The 26,095-nt window shown below is 41.3% G+C and overlaps 3 protein-coding genes across 3 annotated transcripts; all 3 read right to left on the bottom strand.

The window, feature by feature from the left end:
* Positions 1 to 2,846: 2,846 nt before the first annotated feature.
* Positions 2,847 to 5,149, bottom strand: LOC129738888 (fibrinogen C domain-containing protein 1-like). Its single transcript, XM_055730205.1, has 2 exons — positions 4,518 to 5,149; positions 2,847 to 4,442 (listed from the first exon to the last, which is right to left on the bottom strand). The coding sequence occupies exons 1-2, from the start codon at positions 5,090 to 5,092 to the stop codon at positions 4,313 to 4,315; spliced, it is 705 nt and encodes a 234-aa protein (XP_055586180.1). The 5' UTR covers positions 5,093 to 5,149; the 3' UTR covers positions 2,847 to 4,312.
* An 8,761-nt stretch (positions 5,150 to 13,910) lies between these two features.
* LOC129738887 (microfibril-associated glycoprotein 4-like) lies at positions 13,911 to 15,032 on the bottom strand. Its single transcript, XM_055730204.1, has 2 exons — positions 14,408 to 15,032; positions 13,911 to 14,332 (listed from the first exon to the last, which is right to left on the bottom strand). The coding sequence occupies exons 1-2, from the start codon at positions 14,980 to 14,982 to the stop codon at positions 14,194 to 14,196; spliced, it is 714 nt and encodes a 237-aa protein (XP_055586179.1). The 5' UTR covers positions 14,983 to 15,032; the 3' UTR covers positions 13,911 to 14,193.
* A 7,682-nt stretch (positions 15,033 to 22,714) lies between these two features.
* Positions 22,715 to 24,132, bottom strand: LOC129738886 (microfibril-associated glycoprotein 4-like). Its single transcript, XM_055730203.1, has 2 exons — positions 23,508 to 24,132; positions 22,715 to 23,432 (listed from the first exon to the last, which is right to left on the bottom strand). The coding sequence occupies exons 1-2, from the start codon at positions 24,080 to 24,082 to the stop codon at positions 23,294 to 23,296; spliced, it is 714 nt and encodes a 237-aa protein (XP_055586178.1). The 5' UTR covers positions 24,083 to 24,132; the 3' UTR covers positions 22,715 to 23,293.
* Between the last annotated feature and the right edge of the window lie 1,963 nt (positions 24,133 to 26,095).

The raw sequence follows: 26,095 nt of genomic DNA, 5'->3' as shown, positions 1-26,095 counted from the left end.
TGAATCTAAGCCAGCAAAGGTACCGGTGGATCCCCCACGAGCTGTTCAAGATTCCGTTCTACCGAGATGTGGAATTGAAAAGTGGAGAAAGTGGAAAGACCTACGAAAATTTTAAAGGAGGAAAAGTCGGAACCAGCGGATGTTCCGAAGAATACCATCCGGTTGGCCCAGAAGAAGCAGAAGTAAGCTATGCGCATTGAATGATGAATTTCCTTCCTTAAATCTGATATTAGAAATATTGTGTTTGAAAAAATGTGTTGTGTTGAATTATTTAAATAAATCTTAAATTTTTCCGGATGGATTGGATTGGTTGTTTTTCTCTTCCTTTATCAAAAATGTTGTTATTGATCACTTTTTGTAGCAACGTATGATATCATTTTTGGGAAACAGTTTAAGATCAGTGGTCAATTTTTCAAAGATTATCAAAGAACTAAATAGTTCAAGCAGCAGAGGCGCTGAGAAATGCTCTGTAGTGGTAGGTCGAGAGTTCAATTCCTGTTTCTGTATCAAAAATGCAGTCGACTAATAAATCAACAACTAGAAGTAAGATGGGAAGAGGGAGATAGGAAAATAAATAGCTAAGGGGGTAAAGGACAAAAAATAAACATTCTTTTTTCTTTTTATTCAGTGGGTTGTACCCACTGGAAAAATATGTTGACAGCTTTCCGTAAGCCGTATATGAGCCGATTTGCAGGCCAAAACTGGCATTTAATCAGCACTGAAGTGGTATTCAGAGCCATTCGGCTCTGTGAGACATTTTCTACATATCACTATAATGCCAGCTAAGGGCCATGTTTTACGGCTTAATGGTTACTTGGGTTATGATTTTTAGTTGAGATTTCTAAAAATCTGTGCGAATTTTGAAAAACTATGTGACCTGGTTTTACTGGGCAGTATAAAAAAAACATTGAAAACTTAACCGGTTTCTTGAAGGAGCAAAAACGGCAAATTTTGTCTTAGGAAAATCGCGTTTTGAGTACGTCCATTTGATATAATCCATCGTTTTTTTCTGGTTCAGAGATAAGGGCTGAGGTCTTATCACTGACCAGACTGAATGGACACTCGATTTCGTTTTCTGGATAATTTTTCCAGAGTGCGCATCGATCGATTTGAAGAAATGCTATCCCATTTAGGAAATGCCACTCAACTTTAAAAGTAAAGTTTAGTTAGTTTGAAAGTGGAAATTTAAAGTTTAATTTGTGATGATCGTGTTTAATTTATCATTTATTCATGATAATAAAAAATTCCCGCAAACTTAAAAAAAAAAATATTTAAAACATTTGAAGAAACTCCCTATATTAAACATTTTAATGAAAACTACGTGAAATGCATGTAGCAGAAGAAATCAAATCCACGTACGCTCCATATGGAATATACCTACAACTCACATGAACTTTACGTGAATTCTGCTTGCTGCGCGAGCTCTGTTTGCTACCTGAAATTCACGTAGGTTTCACGTGATTTTCATGGTGGCAAAAATCCATGTACATTTTCACGTAGAGCTCATGTGAAGAATTTTTTCGGTGTGGCTTTAGTGCTATTTCCGGTCATGTTGTTATTATGTTTTTGTTTCCTTTTTTGTTTGTGTGTGTTTGTCATTACACGCTCTAAATTCTATACACTGCTTTTTGGTTCGAATTAACCCAATCAGTACACGCTCAAATTTAAACAAGCACAAATACTCAATTATAACGCTACACATATTACTTAGTTAGGAATTCTCGTCTGCCCGTTTTCGGGATGTAACAATAAAAAAACAATTCGTATTTGCTTGAGAAAATCATGTTTATTAAAAACAGCGGGAGACCGAGGGACTGATGACATAGATACATCGTTTATCTCGAGTCGGTTCCGCAATTTTACTTATTTCTGGTGAAAAACGTATAGTTAAATCTTTTAAAGTAGTTGTTCGGTCGCACGGTGATTGGTTGTCGATGGGAAAAGTGCAATTTCTAATTGAATTTTGTGATTCGATGGTTTTTCTGCGCTTTAAATGTTTGTGTTGTGCCGGAAGAAAAGTGCATATTGGAAATGGCGTCGAAAAGAAGAACCGGTTATACAGGCTTTTGTTCAAAAGCTTGTGAAAAAAAGCTCATAAAGTTTGTAACGGGTGTAACTGGCGTTACTTGAAGAGCGTTGTGTTCTAATTGTTGAATGCAACATTGCACGTGATATGGGGTCAGAATGATGACAGGAGCTTTTCCAATAGGATTTTTGTACGGTGTAAATGCTGGTGACAGATTGGAAAACGGCACCGTGGATTTCAGCTAAGTGGTTTTGTTTTTTGTTTTTATTTAGAGCATAATGTAGAGGTTGTGTGTGTGTGTGTGTGTGTGTGTGTGTGTGTGTGTGTGTGTGTGTGTGTGTGTGTGTGTGTGAGGGTGTGAGGGTGTGTGTGTGTGTGTGTTTGTTGGGGGGAGGGGGCGGGGCGAATAGGATAGTGAGACTGGTCGGCAAATTTGCAATATCACTACAGCAAAAAAAGAGTTTTTTGTTTTATTGTCGCCATTTTCCCAATTTCGGATTTCTAAATTTTTCTAGGCAGTGAATTTTGAATTTGACAGGCACTATTTACCTTCTATTACGGAAATGAATAACACTAAATCGCTTTAGTTCTGAATCTCAATGTAGTGATTTTTTTTTCTATACTACACAGATATTTCGCAAATATCAGAGCTTTTGTTGGGGTGTTCATTGAAAGTTTAACTAAAAACTAGTTTCGTGTTTCTTTTGACGTTCATCGATGAATATGAAAAATCGTAAAAAAAATCTAAATCTAAGGATTTTGTAAATTCAGAATAAGAAAAATCTATGTAATGTTAGTTTTCGTGTTACAAACAAATGGTAGCTTTGTAAAGCTTTTATTCTGAGTTTTTGCAAGAGTTAATTTGCGTTTTCATTTTTTTTAAGTCTCCGGTCAAATCAAAGGCTTGTGCAGTGTTTGGTAATGGATAATTTTTTCGTCAGTAGGGTCGGTTCGTTGTGTGTGTTTGTGTATGTGTGTGTGTTTGTGTGGGGAAAATTGACGTGATCGGTTAGTTCGGTGTTCGTGTTTTGCTCGCTAGGTCGTTCTTGCTCTTCTCGTTTTAAACTTTAAACGCGTGATAAAATTCGGAGAGTTGCATCGTTGCCAAGTGCATTGTACGTGTATGAAAGTGCCACGTTAGGACGCTTTGCTCTTTTCGTCTTAAGCGCGCGGTAAAATTCGGTGAGCTACGCCGGTGCTAAGTACTTAGTTAGTTAGGACGTATAAAAACGCGATGTACTCGATAGTGTGCGACGCGACGATTTTTAACTTTGCTTTGATCACATCCCTTCCCAAAGGGAATCCAGATCTTATTTACCTTACTCACTAACAAACCACCCTTCCTGTGACGACCGTGGAGATTTAGAGGTGTATTCGGTCTCTAGTAGCAACGGAAGTCGAACTAACAATCCTTCCCTTTCCCCGATGAACCGTAAGGACGTGGCCGGCGCCGTTATTGACCATATAAGATGAGGAACCTTCGAAACGTGCACACAGAAAATGGTAAGCTAATCCCAAGCCCCATTTATTTGGATCTATGTGCAATTTTTATGGTTCTTGTCAATCACGGAGTAGCAACTACTGAAATGTATGGTTCATCCAAGCTCAAGCTCAAGCTCAAGCTCAACAGCGGGAGACCGAGGGACTGATGACATAGATCAACTTAACAAAATCAGAATTTGGTGAGATTACATTATTTGGATATTTCAACTGTCTGAGAAATTTTAAAGGTTGGATTTGTAATTAAACTGTAGCTGTTATTGAAACCTCCGATTATGTATTTTTTTTTGTGATTTTTGGAATTTTTCCTTGCGATTTACGATTAAGGGGAACTGGGGGTAATACGCGCACGTTCCATTTCGTTTGGGGCATAGTGCGCATTGTATGTGTCTATCCAAACGAACCGATAAATGAAGCTCAATTTCAACGAAATTTAAACACGTTTGTAGATAGTTAAACGAATATGGAACATTGTCTCGAAATGTTAAGTGTAAAAAATTAAATAAAACAAAATAATTTAATTAAAAATTTAGTGAGCTCTCGTGAATATAAAGACTATTGTTCGTCATTAGAACGGAAAACAAGTGAAAAATGTCGCTTTCATATGGTGTAATTATTTACGAGGAGAGTAGCAAAGTTAACGAAGATAATTAAAAAAACTTAAAAGTGTTACATAAGTTTGGAAATGTACAGAAATAGAACAGACTAGAATTTTCAGAAATGTCAAATCAAGTTTGCTGCTTTGATCGCTCCGCGCATTTTACACCCGATTACCCTACTCTTAATTTACTTACTCGTGGGTGCCCTTGGACGAATCATCATTCTCGACGTTTTCAATCCATGGAAACATCCTTTGAATGTATTCCAACATATCCCCAGTCCTACTTTCCCCACCGCGTATAGCCCATTCAAGTTGCTGTAAAAGACATTTAAAGATAATCGTCATTAATATGCACTGGTGTCTGCTCTGAAAAGTTCAATGAATATTTACCTATGATGACAACAATGATACCACCAAGCGCCTTGATAATCGACTGCACAATTTGATTTGTTTTTCGAACATTTAGGTTTACGATTATCTTTATCTAATGTCGAAAACGGAAAATTTTTATGTTGAACAAGTGAATCACCTGCAGTCCCCGAGTACTTTCCCAAATGTTTCAGGGTATATGAATCTTCTGGGCCAGATATCACGAAACGATCGTACCTGGCATATGCTTTTTCATCACTTTCATCTCCCAGCTGGATAAGCAGCTCATACGACTGGGAGTAAGTGATCCGATGAATCGATTTTAAACCCAGCCAGAATTCACCGCGCCAATCGCCAAATCCGTCCTCGTAATCCTTCCAGCCTCGATAGAAATGAACTGAACCATTGAAACGGTTTTGAATCACAATCCATCCCCCATCCTCAGCACTCTGTTCACAGTACACGTCAATTGGTTTACCGAAACCATACTCGGGATGGATTTCGTAGACCCCTGATGCGGACTGGATATCGAGGCAGGACCGAGGTAAAACATCCTGCGATGCCACCACTGCCAGAAACACCATCAACAGTATCATCTATTTATTCAACGGTTTGGATTTCGTTACTTATGTGTTCAAATAAGGTTTCAACTGCCTGAATACGATCTAGTTTATTTCTTCAGAACCAACCTCCTTTTATAGGAGGTGCCTCGCGTCGTTACACCATGTTATTGTTAATTAAAAAATCATTTATGAAAAACAAACATTGATAAAATTAATTATATAGCGACCCGATTACGGATTGATTATAACGCTTTCTTGTACAACTTCAGAGAGTTAATTAGAAAATTTTTCTTGTAAATCCCTGTGAAACGCATTTCATCACTGTGAAATTGTTGTGGAGGATCTCATGATCCCTTGATCAAAACAATGTGGAAGTTGAAGTGCACTGCACACGCTTTCCTTGAGAACATACTTACATAACTAGGGAAATAAAAATCAATCCCTCTTTTAATTTTCACATGGTCAATGTTTCCAGTTTATCAAAATCTTTATGAATTAAAATAAGTTCATTAGAAAGCTGGTAATTTCAAGATAATTTATTCTTAACTCTGTAGCAGTCAGTTTACACCAAAGATACGAAGTGTTCATTCGGAACGCGAGGAAAGCACATTGGTAGCTCACTGTAGTGTGCGGAAATGTGCGCTAGAACGGGCGTAAATTCATCAGATGTGCAGCAAAATTCATTAGATGTGCGGCAGAATTCATCAAGTGTGAAAAAAATCCACCAAGTGTGCGGCAGAATTCATCAAGTGTGCAGAAAAGTTCATCAGATGTGCGTTCCTTGTATGATTTTAGATTTACATGGGACTCGATGAATACTTAATACCTCTGCTTTATACAAACTCTCAAAAACTGAAATGGTCACACGAATGTTTTGGACCATGTAGATTACAAGAATGCTGCTGTTCTCTACGCTTTGCGGATTGGGTCATTGCTTTGATCTTCTTCTTCTAATTCTATTCGCCGATGCTATTTTTAGCACGACTCGCTACTGCCTTTTCGGAAAGAGCTTGCAGTAGCCCTACGCTTTTGTTTTTGTTTTTTTTTATTAGTTGACCACCCAGGTGATAAATCCTTTTTACGGATTGCAATGCAAGGCGCGGCGAGCCACCGCGTCCCCCCAGTTTGCTACTCTGGGTCCATGGGTGCAATTGGACGACTCATGATACTCTGTTCCCCTACGCCATAAAGTCCACCTGGGGCCTCTGGCCATAATTCCCATCAGGACCTGCAACGAAGGCTTTACTCGAGATGGGAGACCAAGTCCGCGCTTAAGCGCTCATCGCAAACTCCAGTTCGAGTCAAACTCCAGCATATATACCCTGCCTCTTGTTACGATTCAAGACTAAGGACCTCTCCTCTAGCGACTTGAGATCCGGCCTTTACTCGCAAATCGAGACTAGCTTGGTTCCCACGAAAAACGTGCGCTCCGCCTCTGTTCGAGACCACTGCGAGAGACCAATGACCTCTCCTCTAACGACTTGAGATCTTGGCTCCGCCTGGCTTGGCTCGAGGCCCTCTTCTCTTTGCCCGTTCGTGTGCCGGTCGAGAGCAGCTTATCCTGGACACGCGCCTGTCACAGCACACGTCCGGGGCTTTACGAAAAACTACTCGGATGATTACCGGCGAAGAATTCATCCTACACCGACTCAGATGACTCACCCGCCGACGAAGTGAAGTCACTCTACCCGAGAGTATTTCGCGGCGTAAATACTCTTCTCCCTACGAGTTCGACTACGAAGAAGGTCAAGTCTTATCCCCGCAGCCTCCCTCGTAGGGAGCGCGTTCTACTCAGATACTCCGCGGCGGTGGAGGTATCCTACACAACGATAGCGATGTACCTAAACAGCTCGGCATACGCAGAAGGTAAAGTCTTATCTTTGTATGCTTTACTGCTAGAATCGGACGCACACTACTCGAATGCCCCCCGCCGAAAGGACATTCTACTCCGACCGTGGTCCGGTCTTCCTCCTCCCTTTTTGGCTGGCAACCCTAGGGTTTTTGCCCGCCGTGTGCCGAATCGAGAGCAGCTTATCTTAGACTCGCGCCTGTCACAGCACACGTACGGGTCTTAGACGCTTGCGACTCAGATGAATCCCAACGGTGATGTCATCCTACCCGACTCATCCGACGACGACGTGAGACCATTCTACCCGAGAGTACTCCGCGACGTGAATACTCTCCCCCCTACGAGTTCGACTGCGGAGAAGGTCATGTCTTATCCCCACAACCTCCGTCGCAGAGGGCGCGCTCGACCCGGATACTCCGCGACGATAACGTTGGAGGTATCCTACACACAGGCGCGCAACGTACCTGGCAGCTCGGCATACGCAGAAGGTAGAGTCTTATCTTTGTATGCTTTACTGCCAGGGTCGGACGCACACTACTCAGATGCTCCCCGACGAAGGAGTCACCCTACACCGATCGCGGACTGGTGCTGGTTCCAACTCCTCTGCAGGGCAGTCATGATCCGGGTGAATCCATCGCTGACCACGCGCCAAGTATTGGCGTCCTCGCACATCCTCCGCACGATGTTGTCGGCTGTCGTGTCCGGTCCGCAGGCGGCAAGCATGTTAGCACGTACCTCTTCGAACCTTGGACAGCTGAACACTACGTGTTCTGGCGTCTCTACTTTGTCTCCGCAAGTTGGACCGGATGGCGAAGCCACGTGTCTAAACCGATGGTGGTACTGCATGAAACATCCGTGACCAGTCAGGAACTGTGTCATGCAAAAGTCCACCTCACCATGTGTTCGATTCATCCAGGATCCGATATTAGGGATCAAGCGATGGGTCCACCGGCCACGTTCCGAGCTGTCCCACTGGTGCTGCCAGTTGGACAGCGAGTTCTCTCTGGCATGTTTTCGCACGTCGGGCATGTGCCTGTTCTCGTAGCAGGAGGTATCTTCCTCTAGCAAGACCGAGATGGGCATGACCCCCGCCACAACATCAGCAGCTACCGAGGACACCGTTCGGTATGCGCTGATTACACGCAGGTTCATCAGTCGCTGCACACTGCAGAGCTTTTGCAGATTACATTGCCTGCTCAAGGCTGCCTTCCAGGCTGCCACTCCGTAGCGCAGAATGGACGAGGTCACACTCGCCAGGACCCTCCTTCTGCTGCAGCGGATCGCCGAGTTGTTCGACATGGCCCGTGAGAGGGCTGCATCACCCCCAGGTATTTTACCGCACGCTTGGACTCGATTTCGCACGGTCCAACTGCGATCGTCCCTGGTTGTGCTGAAATCAGGTTGGTGATCAGCACCATCTCGGTCTTGTGCTGAGCCAGACGTAGGCTCTTGGAGCGCATCCAATTTTCCACCTTCTCAATAGCTACTGTGGCGAGTAGCTGGACCTCCTCCGTTGACGGGCCCGATGCCAGGAGAACTACATCATCGGCGAATCCCACAAGTCTCAATCCTGTGGGGAGACGCAGTCTCAGCAGTTGTCGTAGACGATGTTCCACAATACCGGGCCAAGTATCGATCCTTGTGGAACCCCTGCCGAGACTCTCACTGTTTCCAGTCCCTCGCTGGTCATATACTGTAGTTGGCGGTCACGGAAGTAACACTCCGCCATCCTACAGATATATGTATGTCGAAATCCTCATGTTGATGAGCGACGATGCAATCGCTGCCCAACTGACGCTGTTAAACGCGTTCTTTACGTCGAGAGTGACCACTGCGCAGAACCGATCTCCTCTCCGTTTTTTTCAACCTGGCTTCATCCGCCCTTTCGATGACCAGTCGAATGGCATCCACCGTGCTACGACCTTTCCGGAAACCGAACTGTTTGTCGGATAGGCCATTCGCACCTTCGGTGTAGAGCTGGATCCTATTCTGCTGCATCGTATTAGAAGTATATGACTCTTTTAAAATGCAACAAGCATTTTATCAGCTTTGTACAATGCTTTTGAAATGCAATATAGCTGTAAATCAAAATAACAAATGCTTCATTTTCTAAGCATAAAATTGGGATCACACAAACTTGCTTTAATGCTTTTTTGCACTACATAGTGACATAAGGCCAAACACATTAGCATTGTAGATGTCTAATCAGTACTAATTTAGGGCACCGGTTGCTAGAAATTCAATTCAAATAGGGCTTGTTTTCAAAGATGTAACCCGAACCTGATAGGTTCACGAGCAGAGTCAATGTCAAAAGTCAGAGCCATAGATGGCATGAGTTCGATTCGCCAATTCTGGCTCACAGAGCTAATACGATGCACAGAATAAAGCTCTATAGCTGACGTTAGAGAAGAATTGGTGCTAGATATTTGTGGTTATGGTTACTTGGGTACGGTTTCAATTTGCTCCTTTCCATATGTGTAGTTATTCAGTTTTTCGTTTTAAAATCTTTTGATTATTTGATAATCACACAGTAGTTCAAGTACGGTTGATTGAGCGCGCCCGTTCTGCTTACTTCTCTGAAGATTTGTCGAGCTACAGCTAAGTGGATCCAAGGTAACGTCAACATTCTAGACCGGGAGCCCGGCTACAAAAAAAAATAGTTTCGGCTGACAGCTGATGCCGATGAATATGGTTAGTGTAGTGACTTTCTTTAAAATATTTATTTCGGCTAAAAAGACGCTCGACCTTACTTTCCAAATTTCGTTAACTGAATGATCTGATCTGACTAAAGGCGTACATCGCGTTTGAGATTCCAAAATTTCATTTTAATTTTTAACTCCAAATAAACACGACGACGAGCGAGTGTGTAAAGCCTAGTCCACACTAGGAGACGGTTCGTCTCGAGACGGTCTCAGCGTCTCCCATTTTCTTCGGGAGACACTGAGACCGTCTCACGTTTCCAACAACAACAACAGACAACAAAGCTCGTCTCATAACAAAAATCGCAGTTCATGTTGCCTAGTGTGGACTAGGCTTAAGTGCAATGCCGATAACATTATACTTTCCCCTCGACTTTCAACTTTCTCTCTCTCTTTTATTTCTCTTTTACACACTCAATCTCAACTTTTCTTTCATAGAAATAACATAACTCATTTTCGGGATAGATCAAATTCTTGTATAATACAGTTAGTAGTAATGATATTATCGTCATCGTCGTAACTGGGATTACAATCCACCGAATTTGCTTTGAACCTTCGACGAGAATGCAGAAGGATTTTTACCAGTGGACGCCTCCACCGAGCAGGAGTTTACTGTCATCGAATCGACGATAGCTTGCGGGTTGTTCCAGATGTGTTGGCTTGCGAACGCCAATGGTAGTATTGGTAAACTTCTGTTTGTGAATATTTAGACCCGATTTAGCTAATCTTGTACACCATCCAAACGAAAATTTAATATACAACCGACATCATCACTACTGTTGTACTGCTCGACTTTTTTCCTGACGAGTTTACGGATCCCGTTAGCCCGCACAGACTAAATCTACAATTTATGCACTGTGATACCGATCGTGTTTTGGAAATGTAACTGGACACAAACTGGAAAATACTTTTCGAAGATCTAAACATCGATGTTGCTGTATCAACCTTCTATGATCATCTCTGGGACGTCTCACGCATTCACACTCCGCCTAAATGACTACACCGGCACCAGCCTTACAAGTTCCTTTGGCGGAATTCTGAGTTAAGGCGGATCTGCAACTTAGTTCGTAAAGCCCGTAAACGAGACCGAACGGACCAAAACAAGTCAATGCTCTCAAGGCTAGAGATTGAATATTCGACTCTTCGCAACGCTCCTGACTGTAACAATGTGTTTTTTGATACACTTCCCAGCTATGACATCAGCCTACCGCAACCCCTTTTTCACTGAACAAGAAGTTCTAAAAGTGCTAAATTCTCTTGATCCCTCGAAAGGATCTGGGCCTCGTGGGATTCCAACATCGCTTGTTTTATAAATAGCTGCTTCACTTGTCCCACCGTTGTGCATGATTTTCAATCGATCGATCTCGAAAGGTACTTTTCCTTCTCCGTAGAAAATCGCATCAATCTAACCGGTCGAGAAATGCTCATCGTGGGGAGAATTACAGGCCAATTTCGATTCTTTGCTGCTTTTCCATAGTGCTAAAAGTCCTGATATACGAGAGAATCTATTCAGCAGCCACTCTAATATTCACCGATGTCCAGCACGGGTTCATCACGAAACGATCAACCTTGACAAACCTAATGACCTATGCCAGCGATTTGTATTCTGCAACAGGTAAAAAAAATGCTAGTGGATTCGATATACGTATATTTTGTCAAGGCTTTCGACAAAGTACCCCAAAGAAACGTAAGGGAAAAACTTGATCGATATGGATTTTCCGAGTGGGCAACTAATTCGTGGGACTCACTCCTCCGCGTTCGACATCCCGCCTGATGTTCCGCAGGGTAGTCATCTTGGACCGCTTATCTTCGTGATTTTTATTAACAACATTCCTTCAGTCGCCGAAACTGCTGTTCGCAGATGATATTAAAATCTAACGGATCAATGACTCGATATTGGATTGTGTTTTGCTTCATGAGGACGTGGACCGATTATTAGTATGGTACGGATTACACGGTATGGAAGTTAACGCCGAAAAATGTAAGTGTATAAACTTTTTTAGAACCAGAGCTTCTGTTGTCTACGACTACGGTTTGAGTAGCACCTCTCTCGAAAGAGTAACCTTTTTAAAGTGCTCGGAATAACGTTTTTGACCAAAATCTCTCATTTGTTCAACATACCGCGACCACTGCAGCCAAAGCCTTTGCTTTATTCGGCTTCCTGCGTCGGAATACAATCAGCTTGTCGAATGTTGCTCCTATTTTGGTTTTGGAATTCACCCTCCAGTTGTCAAAATGCCGTCCAAGGAAAAAGAGCAGCGTATCAAAATTTTGCTCGCGCATCCCGAAAATCCGAGCTACTCCCAAGCAAAACTGGAAAAATCGCTAAAAGTTGCCAAATCAACCGTTACAAATGTAATTAAAGTGTTTGGGGAACGTTTGTCGACAGCCAGGAAGTCTGGATCGGGGAAAATCGAAAACCGGAAGCCGCTGTGACGACAAAAAGAGTTGCCGGTAGTTTCAAGCGAAACTCTAACCTCTCTCTCCGAGATGCCGCAAATAAGCTGGGTGTATCGTCTACACCCGTGCATCGAGACAAAAAACGAGCCGGACTTTCGACTTACAAGAAGGTAGTGACTCCAAATCGCGATGATAAACAAAATACGACGGCCAAAGCGCGATCCCGGAGGCTGTACACGACGATGCTGACGAAGTTTGACTGCGTGGTAATGGACGACGAAACCTACGTCAAAGCCGACTAGAAGCAGCTTCCGGGACAGGAGTTTTATACGGCAAAAGGAAGGGGAAAGGTAGCAGATATTTTCAAGCACATGAAACAGTTAAAATTCGCGAAGAAATATCTGGTTTGGTAAGCCATCTGTACCTGTGGCTTGAAAAGCAGCATTTTCATAGCTTCCGGGACTGGCAACCAAGAAATTTACGTGAAAGAGTGTTTGAATAAACGTCTGCTGCCTTTCCTGAAGAAACACGGTTGTTCCGTACTGTTTTGGCCGGATTTGGCATCTTACCATTACGGTAAAAAACCATGGAGTGGTACACCGTCAACAACGTGCAGGTGGTTCCCAAGGACAAGAACCCTCCCAACACGCCAGAGTTCCGCCCAATTGAGAAATACTGGGCTATTGTCAAGCGGAACCTAAAGAATACTAAGGACGAGCAGCAGTTCAAGGCAAACTGGCTTTCTGCGGCGAAGAAGGTGGACAAGGTGGCTGTACAAAATCTGATGGCAGGGGTTAAGCGTAAGGCCCGGCAATTCGGATTTGGAAAAGCGGAAGCCTAACGGAATATTTTTCCTGAATTTTATGTATGTATGTATGTATGTATGTTGGTAATCCACCATGGGTGCACGGATTCACCGCAGTTTCTGCCAAAGTATGGGTTCACATACATTCCTTAGATTATTAGGTTCGACAAATCTCCAATGCAGCGCGCCACCATAGCCGGACCCCATGGCTTCGTATGAACTGTTATGTGGTGAATGTATTGCGTGTGTTGATGTAGGTATATTTTGGAAGAACGAATCAATCAGGTGGGCTAGTTTACTTACAGGTATTCCGGCATCCGTGTATATACCTGGCCAGCTGGCAACTGATTGAACATTCCAATTATATAGTCAGTCATATAATGAAACACATCTTACCTGTCGGCCCGCTTATGGGATTCGAACCCAAAAGTTTTTCTTGCCGATACCGGGAATCGAACCCAGTACGCCTGGCGTACCAATACCAGACTCGCTCCAGCCTATCCACTAGACCACATCGGCGCTCCGAATATTTTTCCTGAATTTTATACTCATTAAACTTGAAAAAAAAATTTCATTTGATTTTTTTAAATGAACGATTTCACCGATTTACACGCGTTTTCCCTTGACCAAATTTTGACCGTAAATATCACCCTTTATGTAGACTCGCGATTTTAACGTCTCTGCGAAGTTGCAGAGTTTTCATTGCTGTTTCGCACTTGTTTGACCATCATGGTACTAAATTAAAGTTTAAATGTGCAATCCGTGATGCCGAGATTATAAGCCAATTATAAGCCTTGTGTCCTCTGTTTTCCATTCTTATTCACTACTTTTTTATATTTTCTCTCTTTTAAGTAATTCAGTTGTTTCAATCTTTACACTCTTTTTTTTAAATTTTTTTTAAATTACACTTTTGGGATACTCCCTTTTTCTAAAGTTCGTTAGTCTTTGAACTTTTTTTTCTCCATTTGTTCCTCATCAAAATCCGCTTTGAAAGATTTAGTTTTTCCTTCTACTTCTATCCGTGATCCATTTTGCTTTCTCCATTTAATAATAAATATTTGACATATTTTTAAACATGTATAATTGTTTTTATTTCCCTTTTTTATAGGTTCCAGTATATTAACTTTTTATTGGAATTCATTTTTTTCTCCACCTTTTGTTATACTCCTTATTTCAGATTTATTTGGCGATTTCGATCAATCTGATTTGACCATTTCAGTTGTTCATTAGCCATCTTTTTCTCATATTGCCCTTCTTACCCTTACTGGGAAATGCACAAAAATAGAACAGACTAGCATTTTCAGAAATGTCAAAACATGTTTGCTTAATACTGATGGTGCTTGCTCTGCGCATTTTTCTACCCGATTTGCCTACTCTTAATTTACTTACTCGTGGATGCCCTAGGACGAATCATCATTATCGACGTTTTGAATCCATAGTAATATCCTTTGGATGTCATCCAACATATCGATGTTGCATATTCTTTTTGTTTCCCCACCAGGTATAATCCATTCAAGTTGCTGTGAAAGAAGTTTAAGGATAATCGTCACTGATCGTCACTGATGTCTGCTCTGAAAAGTTCAATGAATATTTACCTATGATGACAACAAGCATACCACCAAGCGCCTTGAAACTTGACTGCACAATTTGTTTTGTAATGCTTACATTCATTTTTACGATTATCTCTGTCCATTGTCGAAAATGGATAATTTTTATGATAAGTAAGTGAATCACCTGCAGTCCCCGAGTACTTTCCCAAATTTTTGAGGGCATATGAATCTTCAGGGCCGGATATCACGAAATGAGCGTACCTGGCATGCGATATTTTATCACTTTCATCTCCCAGCTGGATAAGCAACTCATACTGCTGGGAGTACGTGATCCGATGAATCGATTTTAAACCCAGCCAGAATTCACCGCGCCAATCGCCAAATCCGTTCTCGTAATCTTTCCAGCCTCGATAGAAATGAACTGAACCATTGAAACGGTTTTGAATCACAATCCATCCCCCATTCTCAGCACTCTGTTCACAGTACACGTCAATTGGTTTACCGAAACCATACTCGGGATAGATTTCGTAGACCCCTGATGCGGACTGGATATCGAGGCAGGATCGAGGTAAAACATCCTGCGATGCCACCACAGCCAGAAACACCAACAACAGTATCATATATTCAACAGTTTTGATTTCGATACTAATGTGTTCAAATAAGGTTTAAACTGTCTGAATACGATCTAGTTTATTTCTTAGAACCAATCTCCTTTTACATGAGATGCCTTTCATCGCTACTCCATGTAATTGTTAATTAAAAAAATCATTTATGAAAAGCAAACAAAATTAATTCAATAGTGGCCCGATTACGGATTAATTGTAACGCTTTCATGGGAAACTTCAGGAAGTTAATTAAAAAGTTAATTTTTAATCCGTGTCAAACCCACTGTGAAACTGTTGAAACTGTTGATCCCTTGATCAAAACAATGTAGAATGTGAAGTGCATTGCACACGTTTCCCTTTAGAACATACTTAAAATAACCGCGGGAATAAAAATCAATTCGTAGCGTATATAAAAATCAATTCCTCTTTTAATTCTCACATACCCGATATTTTCAGTTTCTCAACATCTTTATGAATTTAAATTAGTTCATTGAAAAGCTGGTTGTTTTAAGATAATTTACTCTTAACTCTGTTGCAAACAGTTTACACATACTCTCAAAATCAGAGATAGTCACACAATGGTTTTGGACCAAGTAGATAACAAGAATGTTTTAATCTTCTTCTTCTAATTCTATTCGCCGATGCTATTCTTGGCCGACCTGGAGCTTTGGCGACGACTTCTAGCATGAAAACCCGAACACGATTTGGAATTTCGAAAGTTTTAACCCTTGCCCAACTAGGCAAGCTGGCTCAACTTGCTAGAGAAGCAAGCCGCCTCAAGCTTGAAATTCTGGGACTGAGCGAAGTCCGTTGGCCTAACACTGGAGAACATAAGACACAATCCGGGCAAGTCCTGCTTTACTCTGGCATACGAGGAGAACACGCTACTCAGGAACGAGAAGTTGGTTTCCTGTTAAGCCCGCAGGCCTACGCGGCCCTCATTAGATGGGAACCGATAAACGAAAGAATAGTCCAGTGTTATGCGCCAACTTACGTTGCCGATTTTCAGGAGAAAAAGCAATTTAACAGTCAACTGAAAAGCGTGGTTGTGAAAATTACGAAGGGTGACATTCAAATCCGCTTAGGCGACTTCAAAACAAAGATTGGGTCCGATATTCAGGACTTTGAGAGCATCATGGGGCGCCATGGCCTAGGACAGATGAGCAAAAACGGAGAGCTGTTTGTAGAACTTGGTGGCAACAACAACATGGTGATCGGTGAATCGCTTTTCTCTCATTGACCAGCCCAAAAGATCACTTGGGTATCCCAAGATGGCCTAACAGAAAATCAAATTGACCACATCTGCATGAGCCGAAATTTGAAAGGAGGAAACAAACGAAGCGCAGACATTGCATCTGACCATCACCTCGTCCTTAGTGAGATGCGACTCGGAGTTGCGCGTGTCCAACGGCGCGAGAGGAAAGTCGGGAGTCGATACGAACGTCCGCCGGTTGGAGAATCCAGAGGGGAAACGAGCATACATTGAACAGTTAGAATCCCGAGCCTCACGTTAGAATCAAGAATGCCTTTATCACGATGAGCCATGGTACTCTCGGTAAAGTTCGTGGAAGAAGAAGTGAATGGATGTCGGATGAAACCTGGAGGATGGTCGATGATCGGAGAAAGGTGAAAGTCGGAATTGAGCAGGCATGTACCGGGTCAGCCAAAGCAGCCGCCCGCTTACGATATGCGGAGCTGGAAAAGGCAGTTAAACGAGCTTGTAGACGAGACAAGAGAGCCTGGTCAATCTCCCTAGCCGAAAAGGGAGAAAGAGCCGTCGCCAAAGGAAATATCTAATTACTTTATGACATTTCTCGCGGCCTCACAGTGGTGCAAGGACAAATGCAAGAATGCCACTAAAAGACCGAGCAGGTAAGTTGTTGACCGATCGAACAGATCAGCTCAAACGATGGACTGAATACCTCGAACAACTCCTCCGAGTCACGAATAGCGATGGCCAACATATACCGCAGCTCGAAGCGTCAGCAGTAAGTCGCATATATGTCGTCAACTTGGAAGCGCCCTGGCTGGCTGAAATAGAATCAAAGCCATGAAATCCAACAATGCGCCTGGAATCTATTTTATCCCTGCTGAAATGCTTAAAGCACCGTATTTTCGCTGACATTTTGTATACTGCAACATTCCCGGCCGACTGGATGCAGGGTATCCTCGTAAAGGTCCTGTGTGGGTTACCTCTATATGAGAAGCGCAGTGCATATTATAAGGCACCTCTACGGGCACGGGTACTCACCATGAGAGCGTCGTTACGTATCGCTAACGCAATGGACCTCTGTTGAACCTATACACTGCGGACATGTATATGTTAGCACTTTGGCATTATGTGGTTTCCACATTTGGCGATCCTTCCAGGATCCAATTTTTGGCCAAGCTCATTGAGAAAAACTTCTAATCTATTTTTTAAATTTCAGTAACAAATAATTATTAATGGAGGCAAGGTAAATATCATAAATGCGTTGTTGGCTATGTTAGTTTATCGTATTGCATTCGAGAATTAGAAAACACTGTGGGTGACAGAGAGCCAAATGAGCTGCTCATTGCAAGCTGTGTGTTACGCTTACTGCGAGCCTTTTGGGCTGCGCCTAATGCGAGTCATGTAGGCTGCGCTTGATTACGAGCTGTGTGCTGCGCCAAATGCAAGCCTTGTGAGCCAGTGGGCTGCGCCTTATGCGAGTCAAGTAGGCTGCGCCTGATTGCGAGCTGTGTGCTGCGCCTAATGCGAGCTTAGTGGGCTGCGCCTGAATGCGAGTTAAGTAGACTGCGCATGAATGCGAGTTATGTAGACTGCGCCTGATTGCAAGCTGTGTGCTGCGCCTAATGCGAGCTTAGTGGGCTGCACCTGTTTGCGAGCTGTGTACTACGCCTGATTGCGAGCTATGTGTTGCAGCTTATGAAAGCTAAGTAGACTACGCCTGCCCTGAACTCGAACCAAATTAGCTGTGGCGGAATGCGACTTATATGCTGTGCCTTGTTGATGCGAGCTATGAGCTTTGTTTGTTGCACGGATGGCGAGCTAAGCCAAGTGCGAAATATATCGAATTAAGTTAATTCATTCGCCTGTATTATCTATATCTACACACATCTCTCATATGCGAGTATGTTGTGGAACGTAGCAATTTTAGGCTGGCATGCTGGTTTTATGCTAACTAAGTCGGCTGCGTCACGTATGAATTACTTGATTGGCCTGTCTTTCATATAGTCTATGTGTTGAATGTCAAGGAAAAAGGCATGATCGGAAATGTTATCACATGCATGTTTGAGCGGAAAACCTAATGCTTGGAACCCATTGAGCATGTATATAAAATATCGGATTGTTTTTCACATTTTCGGAGAGAAGGGTGAATGTGTGGGTTACCTCTATATGAGAAGCGCAGTGCATATTATAAGGCACCTCTACGGGCACGGGTACTCATCATGAGAGCGTCGTTACGTATCGCTAACGCAATGGACCTCTGTTGTACCTATACACCGCGGACATGTATATGTTAGCACTTTGGCATTATGTGGTTTCCACAGGTCCCAAAGAAAGGAGACCTGACAGAGTGCGGTAACCGGTGTGGCATAACATTGATCTGTACAACTCTCAAAGAACTTTGCAAAGTGATCCTGAACAGTACAACAATGGCAACAAGCTGGATTTCGATCCAGACGATCATAAGTGGACCACATCACCACGTCGGGTTAAAAAAATCGCAAAATCGTAAAAAATGCTCAAATCAACCGTGTGCAGCGTTCTCAAACGTTTCCGTGAGATGAATACTATCGATCGGCAGGTTCATATCAAGCATCATAGTGGACCTAAGAATCAGAAACTGCATTTGAAGGTGTTGAGAACGATCAAGGCAAACGCAGGGTAGTCGGACTACGACATCGCCAAGAAATTCAACGCCACCGTCAGAAGGATTAGTCTTCGCGAAAGAATACAATCGTTTAGGGCCAGTAAGCAACCAAACCGGACATTGAAGCAGAATTTAGTAGCCAAAGAACGTTCCCGGAAGTTATACAACAAGATTCCAACGAAGTACGACGGATGCATCCTCATGGATGACGAAACGTACTCGAAGATGGATTTTGGGCAGCTTCCTGGTCAAAAATTATATAACGCCACTGCACTGGTCGGGGTGATGTTCCCGCTAAGTTCAAATTCGTTTTTGCCGATAAGTTGGCAAGAAAGTGTTTGATCTGGCAAGGTATTTGCAGCTGCGGACGAAAAAACCCCGGTTTTTGTGAAAAACAAGACCATGGACTCCGAAATGTACAAGGAGGAGTGCTTTAAAACCTTTTTTTTTTGTACATTAGATCTCACAAAAAGCCAGTAAAGTTTTCGCCAGATTTGACAAGCTTCCACTACAGCAAAGAGGCACTACGATGGTATCGGGCTAACGGGTGGATTTTGTCGAAAAGGACATAAACCCACCCAACTGCCCTCAATTCCGCCCTATCGATAAATTTTGAGCAATTGTCTAGCAGAAGATGAAGAAGAATGATAGGACGACTCGGGAAGCAACAGAGATGAAGAGATTGTGGAACAAAATGGCCGCTGAGGTCAGTGAATAGGGTGTTCAAACTTTAATGAGTGGTACTAGACGAAAAGTTCGAAATTAGGGTAGGTGTACCCTCCTCCGTCGTATCCCTCTGATTCGTCGCAATTCATGAATGCATGTTTTAGAGCCGAGAAATCATTTTCCACTTTAATTGGCTACTTCACATGATAAACTTAAGCTTGTGAATTTATTTTCTATCACAAATTTGTCACTTTTAAAACTATTTCTTAATTCATTTGATATTGAAATCGCGAAGCGATTTGAATTATTATTGCACTCCGCCATATTGAAAAACGAACTTAGTGATCTCCCCAACGTGTTTCTTTGTTTTATCGCTTCCTGTCAATGCATATAACGATCAAAATCATAAAATTCGAAAGAAAAGTGTTGAAATAAAATTAGAAAAATGATTTCAAACTAATCTGAACTATATAAATTTGTCAACATTCGATTGAAACTGAATCGTTCGGGCCCCATAATTCGTCGTAATTTTGCGACAGGAATAGGAAACCGTTTTGCAAGAATTGGAATTAGACCGGTTCATTTCTACTATTTTTTGCTGAACACAGTCGGACTCATAGAGAATGAACATAATGGATTTCCAAGTAATCACAACACAATACAATAATTTTGTTTATTTTGAAACTAGGAACTTGATACGCTGGGAGATAAGTGCAAAAAGTCTATTTATATTAATAAATTACTTGAACGTATTCAGCATTGCTTATAATGCATGGTTTCAAATGAACAAAAGATTGATGGATTCTATAGCTAAGTGGTTGGTGTTTTACAAATTATTTACTAACAGTATTAATAATTAAATGGATGTTTGGGTGCACGCAAGTATATCTCCAACTTTCACATTTCTAGTATTCAACTCCAATGACATTGTTTCTTCAAAATTATTTAATTATTTTTGGTTCTATTATCTGATGACACTAAACCTTTCTCAAGTGTTTGAAACATGAGATACATCAATTATTTGAAATTTAGACTTTTTAAACTTCTTGCATTCAAACTGCAATATCTCACATACGACCAAACGCTCTGCTCTACAGAATGGTCACTGAGAGATCCTTGAAAACTAAAACTAAAACTTCTCCAGTTTCCTGAAATTCTCTAAATGGGGATCAACTCGAGGAAAAAAAATCAATTCCTGGACCGAAAATCTCGATTTTTATTGAATCTTTACGATGCATGGAAAAACGATGAAAAAAATTCCCGTTGAAGGTCAAAATGACAAGAGAATTCGGATGAATGGATCATTTAAACTTTGAAATTGGTGTTCATGATTTAATGATCAATACAATTTTGGATAAAAAATCGGTAGATATGATTTTATGTACATATAGTCGTTCAAAATTCAACAAAATCGAACCCGCTTATATCCTGATTTCTACCATACAAGTTTCAATACTTGACTCATGTTTGCTGCATTTTTATAAATTCTCGGTGATTTTTCAACAAAAGATGTTTTGTCGTTTTTGACATATTACAATTTGAATGAAAAAAGTCGAAAAGTTTAATTTCGGTTGAATTACTCTACGTCATTTCCCTGAAATTCGAACCCAAACAACAAAATGTTAGAATAACGAAGCGTCAATTTCCGAAAAAAAAAAACATTTTTGCAAAAAGTTTTATCGCTCGCAAAAAAAACTCGAATAGATGAGCTGAACCAGTCTAATGCGCATTACACGCATCAACGTGGAATTGCTTTGTGTCGATATCCTTCGCCACATGCATAAGAATACACATGATGACAAAACGCAAGTGTGATTCTGCCTCTCCTCAAATGTCTTACTATTCAGTATCATAGCGTAGAAAAACATATAGTACTATTAAAAATGTTGATGTTGTTTAAATATATGCAGTTTCTGTGTAAATTTGAGCCATGTAATTTGTGAAAAATGTCTGAATGAATGTTATAAAATCTTATTTTACAGACAAATCCTGGATCATGGCAGCCCTGTCCGTTGGAGAGTGTGTTGGTACAAAGTACATTTGCAGGGTGGATTCAATTTGTAAGGTCTAATATTGTGCTGCCTGCAATTGCCTTAGCCAAGCAATGGTACCTAGCTACATAAACGCTACCTTGGGATTTCTTGGCAAGTCCATTTTATTGCGACTTAGATCTCATTCGAACTTTGCAGTTATCCCGCACGGTTGATCCGTGCGAAGTAAATAATCGCATTTGCATGAACCGCAACCGCAAAATTTCAAATCTATCCCTAATGAGGGAGGAATAGTTTGAGACAATTTCAGTAGAATTGAATAGAAGGTATAATACTATGCTGCCTGCAGATGCATTAGCCAAGCAATGGTAGACCTGTTTAGAATAAAGCTATCCTAGTTCCATAGCTTATTGCGACTGGTTACTCGAGAGAACTTCTGCTGTTATTCTGCGCTGTTGCTCCGTTCGATGTAAACTGATGCCAATTGCATGAACCGCAACCGCAAAAATTTTAAATGTATTTCTGAAGAGGGTGGAATAAATTGAAACAATTCCGGTCTCCTTGTACGACGGAATTAGGGACCTGGTACGACAATAGAGGAACTTGAATGAGAAAAATAAATCATACATTGACTCAAAAGTACGTAATGGATTGATCTATTTGTTACATAGTTTCATAAAACAGTATTAGAAATGTAGTTCAATGAATTAATATCAGTTTCAAATCAACATGGACGGCAATTCTATTGAATTAATGAAAACAGCTTCCTTAAGCCGTTGTCTTAGGTACATTTACCCTACTGGCTTTTTCCCCTCTAAGTCAGACAATTAACTTGCTTGTTTATACGAAATTAGAGGTCCAGTCAAGCATCAACTATATTTGAGAACTAACTATCAGATTGTAATGCAGACTAGGAAAATATAGTCAAATCTACTATCTGTTGAATCATTTTAGCGATAAGGGGTTGAGAAATCCTCTACAGCCAAATCACTGCCAGCGGTCTTTATTTTTCTAGTGTCCTTGATCTTTTTTACGCGGTTTTCCGGAATAAGTGAGGTTTGAAACTCGGATTTTCGGAACAAAAACGGATTGTTTTTTGTGCGGTACGTATCCCCTGCTCACATTATTGATTCTGCAAACAGTTTGTAATGATTTTTTCACGTGTGATTATCCTTTTATCCGGGATCCATTTTGCTTTCTCCTTTTACACATATATTTTTTTTACATATATGACATAAAAAAAATCTTTTTTTTATTTCATTCACTTGTTCATGCTCCATGTTACATTTTAAATTTTTCATTCCTGATTTTCAACTCCCTTTATCTTCTCCGCATTTTTGTATTTTTTTTAAATTTATCTAGCTTGTTCTTGCTTCTAACTCTATTAATTATATTTTTCTCATATTTCACTTCATAAATTTTTTTTTAAACTTTTTAACCTTCCTTTTTGCTTTTTTAAACATCCAATTTATTCTCTATTTTCCATTTTCCATTCCATAAAATTGTTTTTCCTTCTCTTTTTTATAGATTCCAGTTTATAAACCTTTTATTTGCGTTCTTCTATTTTTTATTTTCCACCTATGTTATACTACCTAATTCAGATTTTTAAGGCTGATTAATCCGATTTGACCATTTCACTTGTTCATTAGTTATGTTTTTATCTTCTTCCCCTTATTACTCTCACCGGAAACGAATCATTAAATTTGGGAATGTACATAGACAGACGAGCATTTTCAGAAATGTCAAAACATGTTTGTTTAATACTAATGGTGCTTGTTCTGCGCATTTTTACCCGATTTCCCTACTCTTAATTTACTTAGTCGTGGATGCCTTAGGGCGAATCATCATTCTCGAAGTTTTAAATCCATAGTAATATCCTTTGAATGTCATCCAACATATCGATGTTGCATATTCTTTTTGTTTCCCCACCAGGTATAATCCATTCAAGTTGCTGTGGAAGAGGTTTAAGGATAATCGCCATTGATCGTCACTGATGTCTGCTCTTAAAAGTTCAATGAATATTTACCTATAATGACAACAATCATACCACCAAGCGCCTTGAAACTCGACTGCACAATTTTTTTTGTGATTCTTACATTTAGTTTTTCGATTATCTCTGTCCATTGTCGAAAATGGATAATTTTTATGAGGATTAAGTGAATCACCTGTAGTCCCCGAGTACTTTCCCAAATGTTTCAGAGTATATGAATCTTCTGGACCGGATATCACGAAATAAGTGTACCTGGCATACGATATTTTATCACTTTCATCTCCCAGCTGGATAAGCAACTCATACGGCTGGGAGTAAGTGATCCGATGAATCGAGTTTAAACCCAGCCAGAACTCACCGCGCCAATCGCCAAATCCGTTCTCGTAATCCTTCCAGCCTCGATAGAAATGTACTGAACCATTGAAACGGTTTTGAATCACAATCCATCCCCCATCCTCGAAGGTCTGTTCACAGTACACGTCAATTGGTTTACCGAAACCATACTCGGGATGGATTTCGTAGACCCCTGATGCGGACTGGATATCGAGGCAGGATCGAGGTAAAACATCCTGCGATGTCACTACTGCCAGAAACATCAACAACAGTATCATCTATTCAACAGTTTTGATTTCGTTACTTATGTGTTCAAATAAGGTTTCAAATGCCTGAATACGATCTAGTTTATTTCTTCCGGACCAACCTCCTTTTATATGAGGTGCCTTTCATCGCTACACCATGTAATTGTTAATTAAAAAATCACTTATAAAAAGCAAACAAAATTAATTCAATAGCGGCCCGATTACGGATTGATTATAACGCTTTCATGAGAAATTCAGAAACTTAATTTAAATTTTTTTTCTAATCCTTGTCAAACCCACTTAATCACTGTGAAATTGTTATGGAGGATCTCTTGATCCCTTGATCAAAACAATGTAGAAGGTGAAGTGCATTGCACACGTTTCCCTTTAGAACATACTTAAATTAACCGCGGAAATAAAAATCAATTCCTCTTTAAACTCTCACATTGCCGATAGTTTCAGTTTCTCAATATCTTTTCGAATTCAAATTAGTTCATAGGAAATCTGGTTATTTTAAGATAATTTATTCTTAACTCTGTTGCAATCAGTTTACACATACTCTCAAAATCAGAGACGGTTTTGGACAAAGTAGATAACAGAATGTTTTAATCTTCTTCTTCTAATTCTATTCGCCGATGCTATTCTTTGCACGACTCGGAACTGCTTTTTCGACCGACTATGAGAGTATATGATCCACGTTCCTGTTTGTACTCAGTAGCGTTAACAATTGTTCAAACTCTGTAGAGAAATTTTCTGCGTTCTTTTATACTCCATACAGTTAACAATTCTTTTTTGCTTCTTCGTGTGTTACATTTTTCGTTGTGTGTGTTCAATCTTAGGCTAACAACCTACTGTTCCCGATTTCTAAAATTGTTACGGAATCCAAAAGAAATGACCGACCTGGAACTTTGGCGACGACTTTCAGCATGAAAACACGGACACGAATTGAAACTTGGAACGTTTTAAACCTTGTTCAACAAGGCAAGCTGGATTAACTAGCTACAGAAGCTAGCCACCTCAAGCTTGAAATTCTGGGACTGAGCCAAGTCCGTTGGCCTAACGCTGGAAAACACAAGACACAGTCCGGGCAAGTACAGCTTTACTCTGGCATTCGAGGATAACACGATACTCGGGAACGAGGAGTTGGTTTCCTGTTAAGCCCGCAGGCCCATGCGGCACTCATTGGATGGGAACCATTATACGAAAGAATAATCGTAGCCAGATTTAGAACACGGCTTAGAAACCTTACAATGGTCCAGTGTTATGCGCCAACTGACGTTGCCGATTTGCAGGAGAAAGAGCAGTTTTACAGTCAACTGAACAGCTTGGTTGAGAAAATTCCGAAGGGTGACATTCAAATCCATTTGGGCGAATTCAACGCAAAGATTGGCTCCAACAATCAGGACCTTGAGCGCATCATGAGGCGCCATGGCCTAGGACAGATGAGCGAAAACGGAGAGCTGTTTGTAGAATTTTGTGGCAACAACAACATGGTGATCGGTGGATCGCTCTTCCCCCATCGACCAGCACATAAGGTCACTTGGGTATCCCGAGATGACCGAACAGAAAATCAAATTAACCACATTTGCATCAGCCGAAAATGGAGAAGGAGCCTTCTTGACGTCCGCAGCAAACGAAGCGCAGACATTGCGTCTGACCATCACCTCGTCCTTGGCGAGATACGACTGAGAATCGGAGAGACAGACGGGTGTCGATAAGACGTCCGCCGGTTGGAGAATCCAGAGGTGAAAAGGGCATACGTTGCACAGCTTGAATCCCGAGCCTTGGAACTGCCGACAGACGGAACAGTCGAAGAACAGTGGTGTGGAATCAAGAATGCCTGTATCACGACGAGCCATGGTACTCTCGGCCGCCGCCATTGGAGATACTCGATTACTTTATGACATTTCTCGCCGCCTTAGTGGTTCAAGGACTAATGCAAGAATGCCGCTGAAGACCGCCCAAGCAACCAAAAGTCACATATTTACTTGAATGAAGGCATTGAAAGTTACATATTGGCTGACAAAGAGAATTAACTGCCCAATT

This window comes from Uranotaenia lowii, chromosome 1 (genome assembly GCF_029784155.1).
Source record: "Uranotaenia lowii strain MFRU-FL chromosome 1, ASM2978415v1, whole genome shotgun sequence".
Classification (NCBI taxonomy): domain Eukaryota; kingdom Metazoa; phylum Arthropoda; class Insecta; order Diptera; family Culicidae; genus Uranotaenia; species Uranotaenia lowii.
The sequence above is the reverse complement of the archived record's forward strand: the minus strand, read 5'-3'. Positions and strand labels throughout refer to the sequence as shown.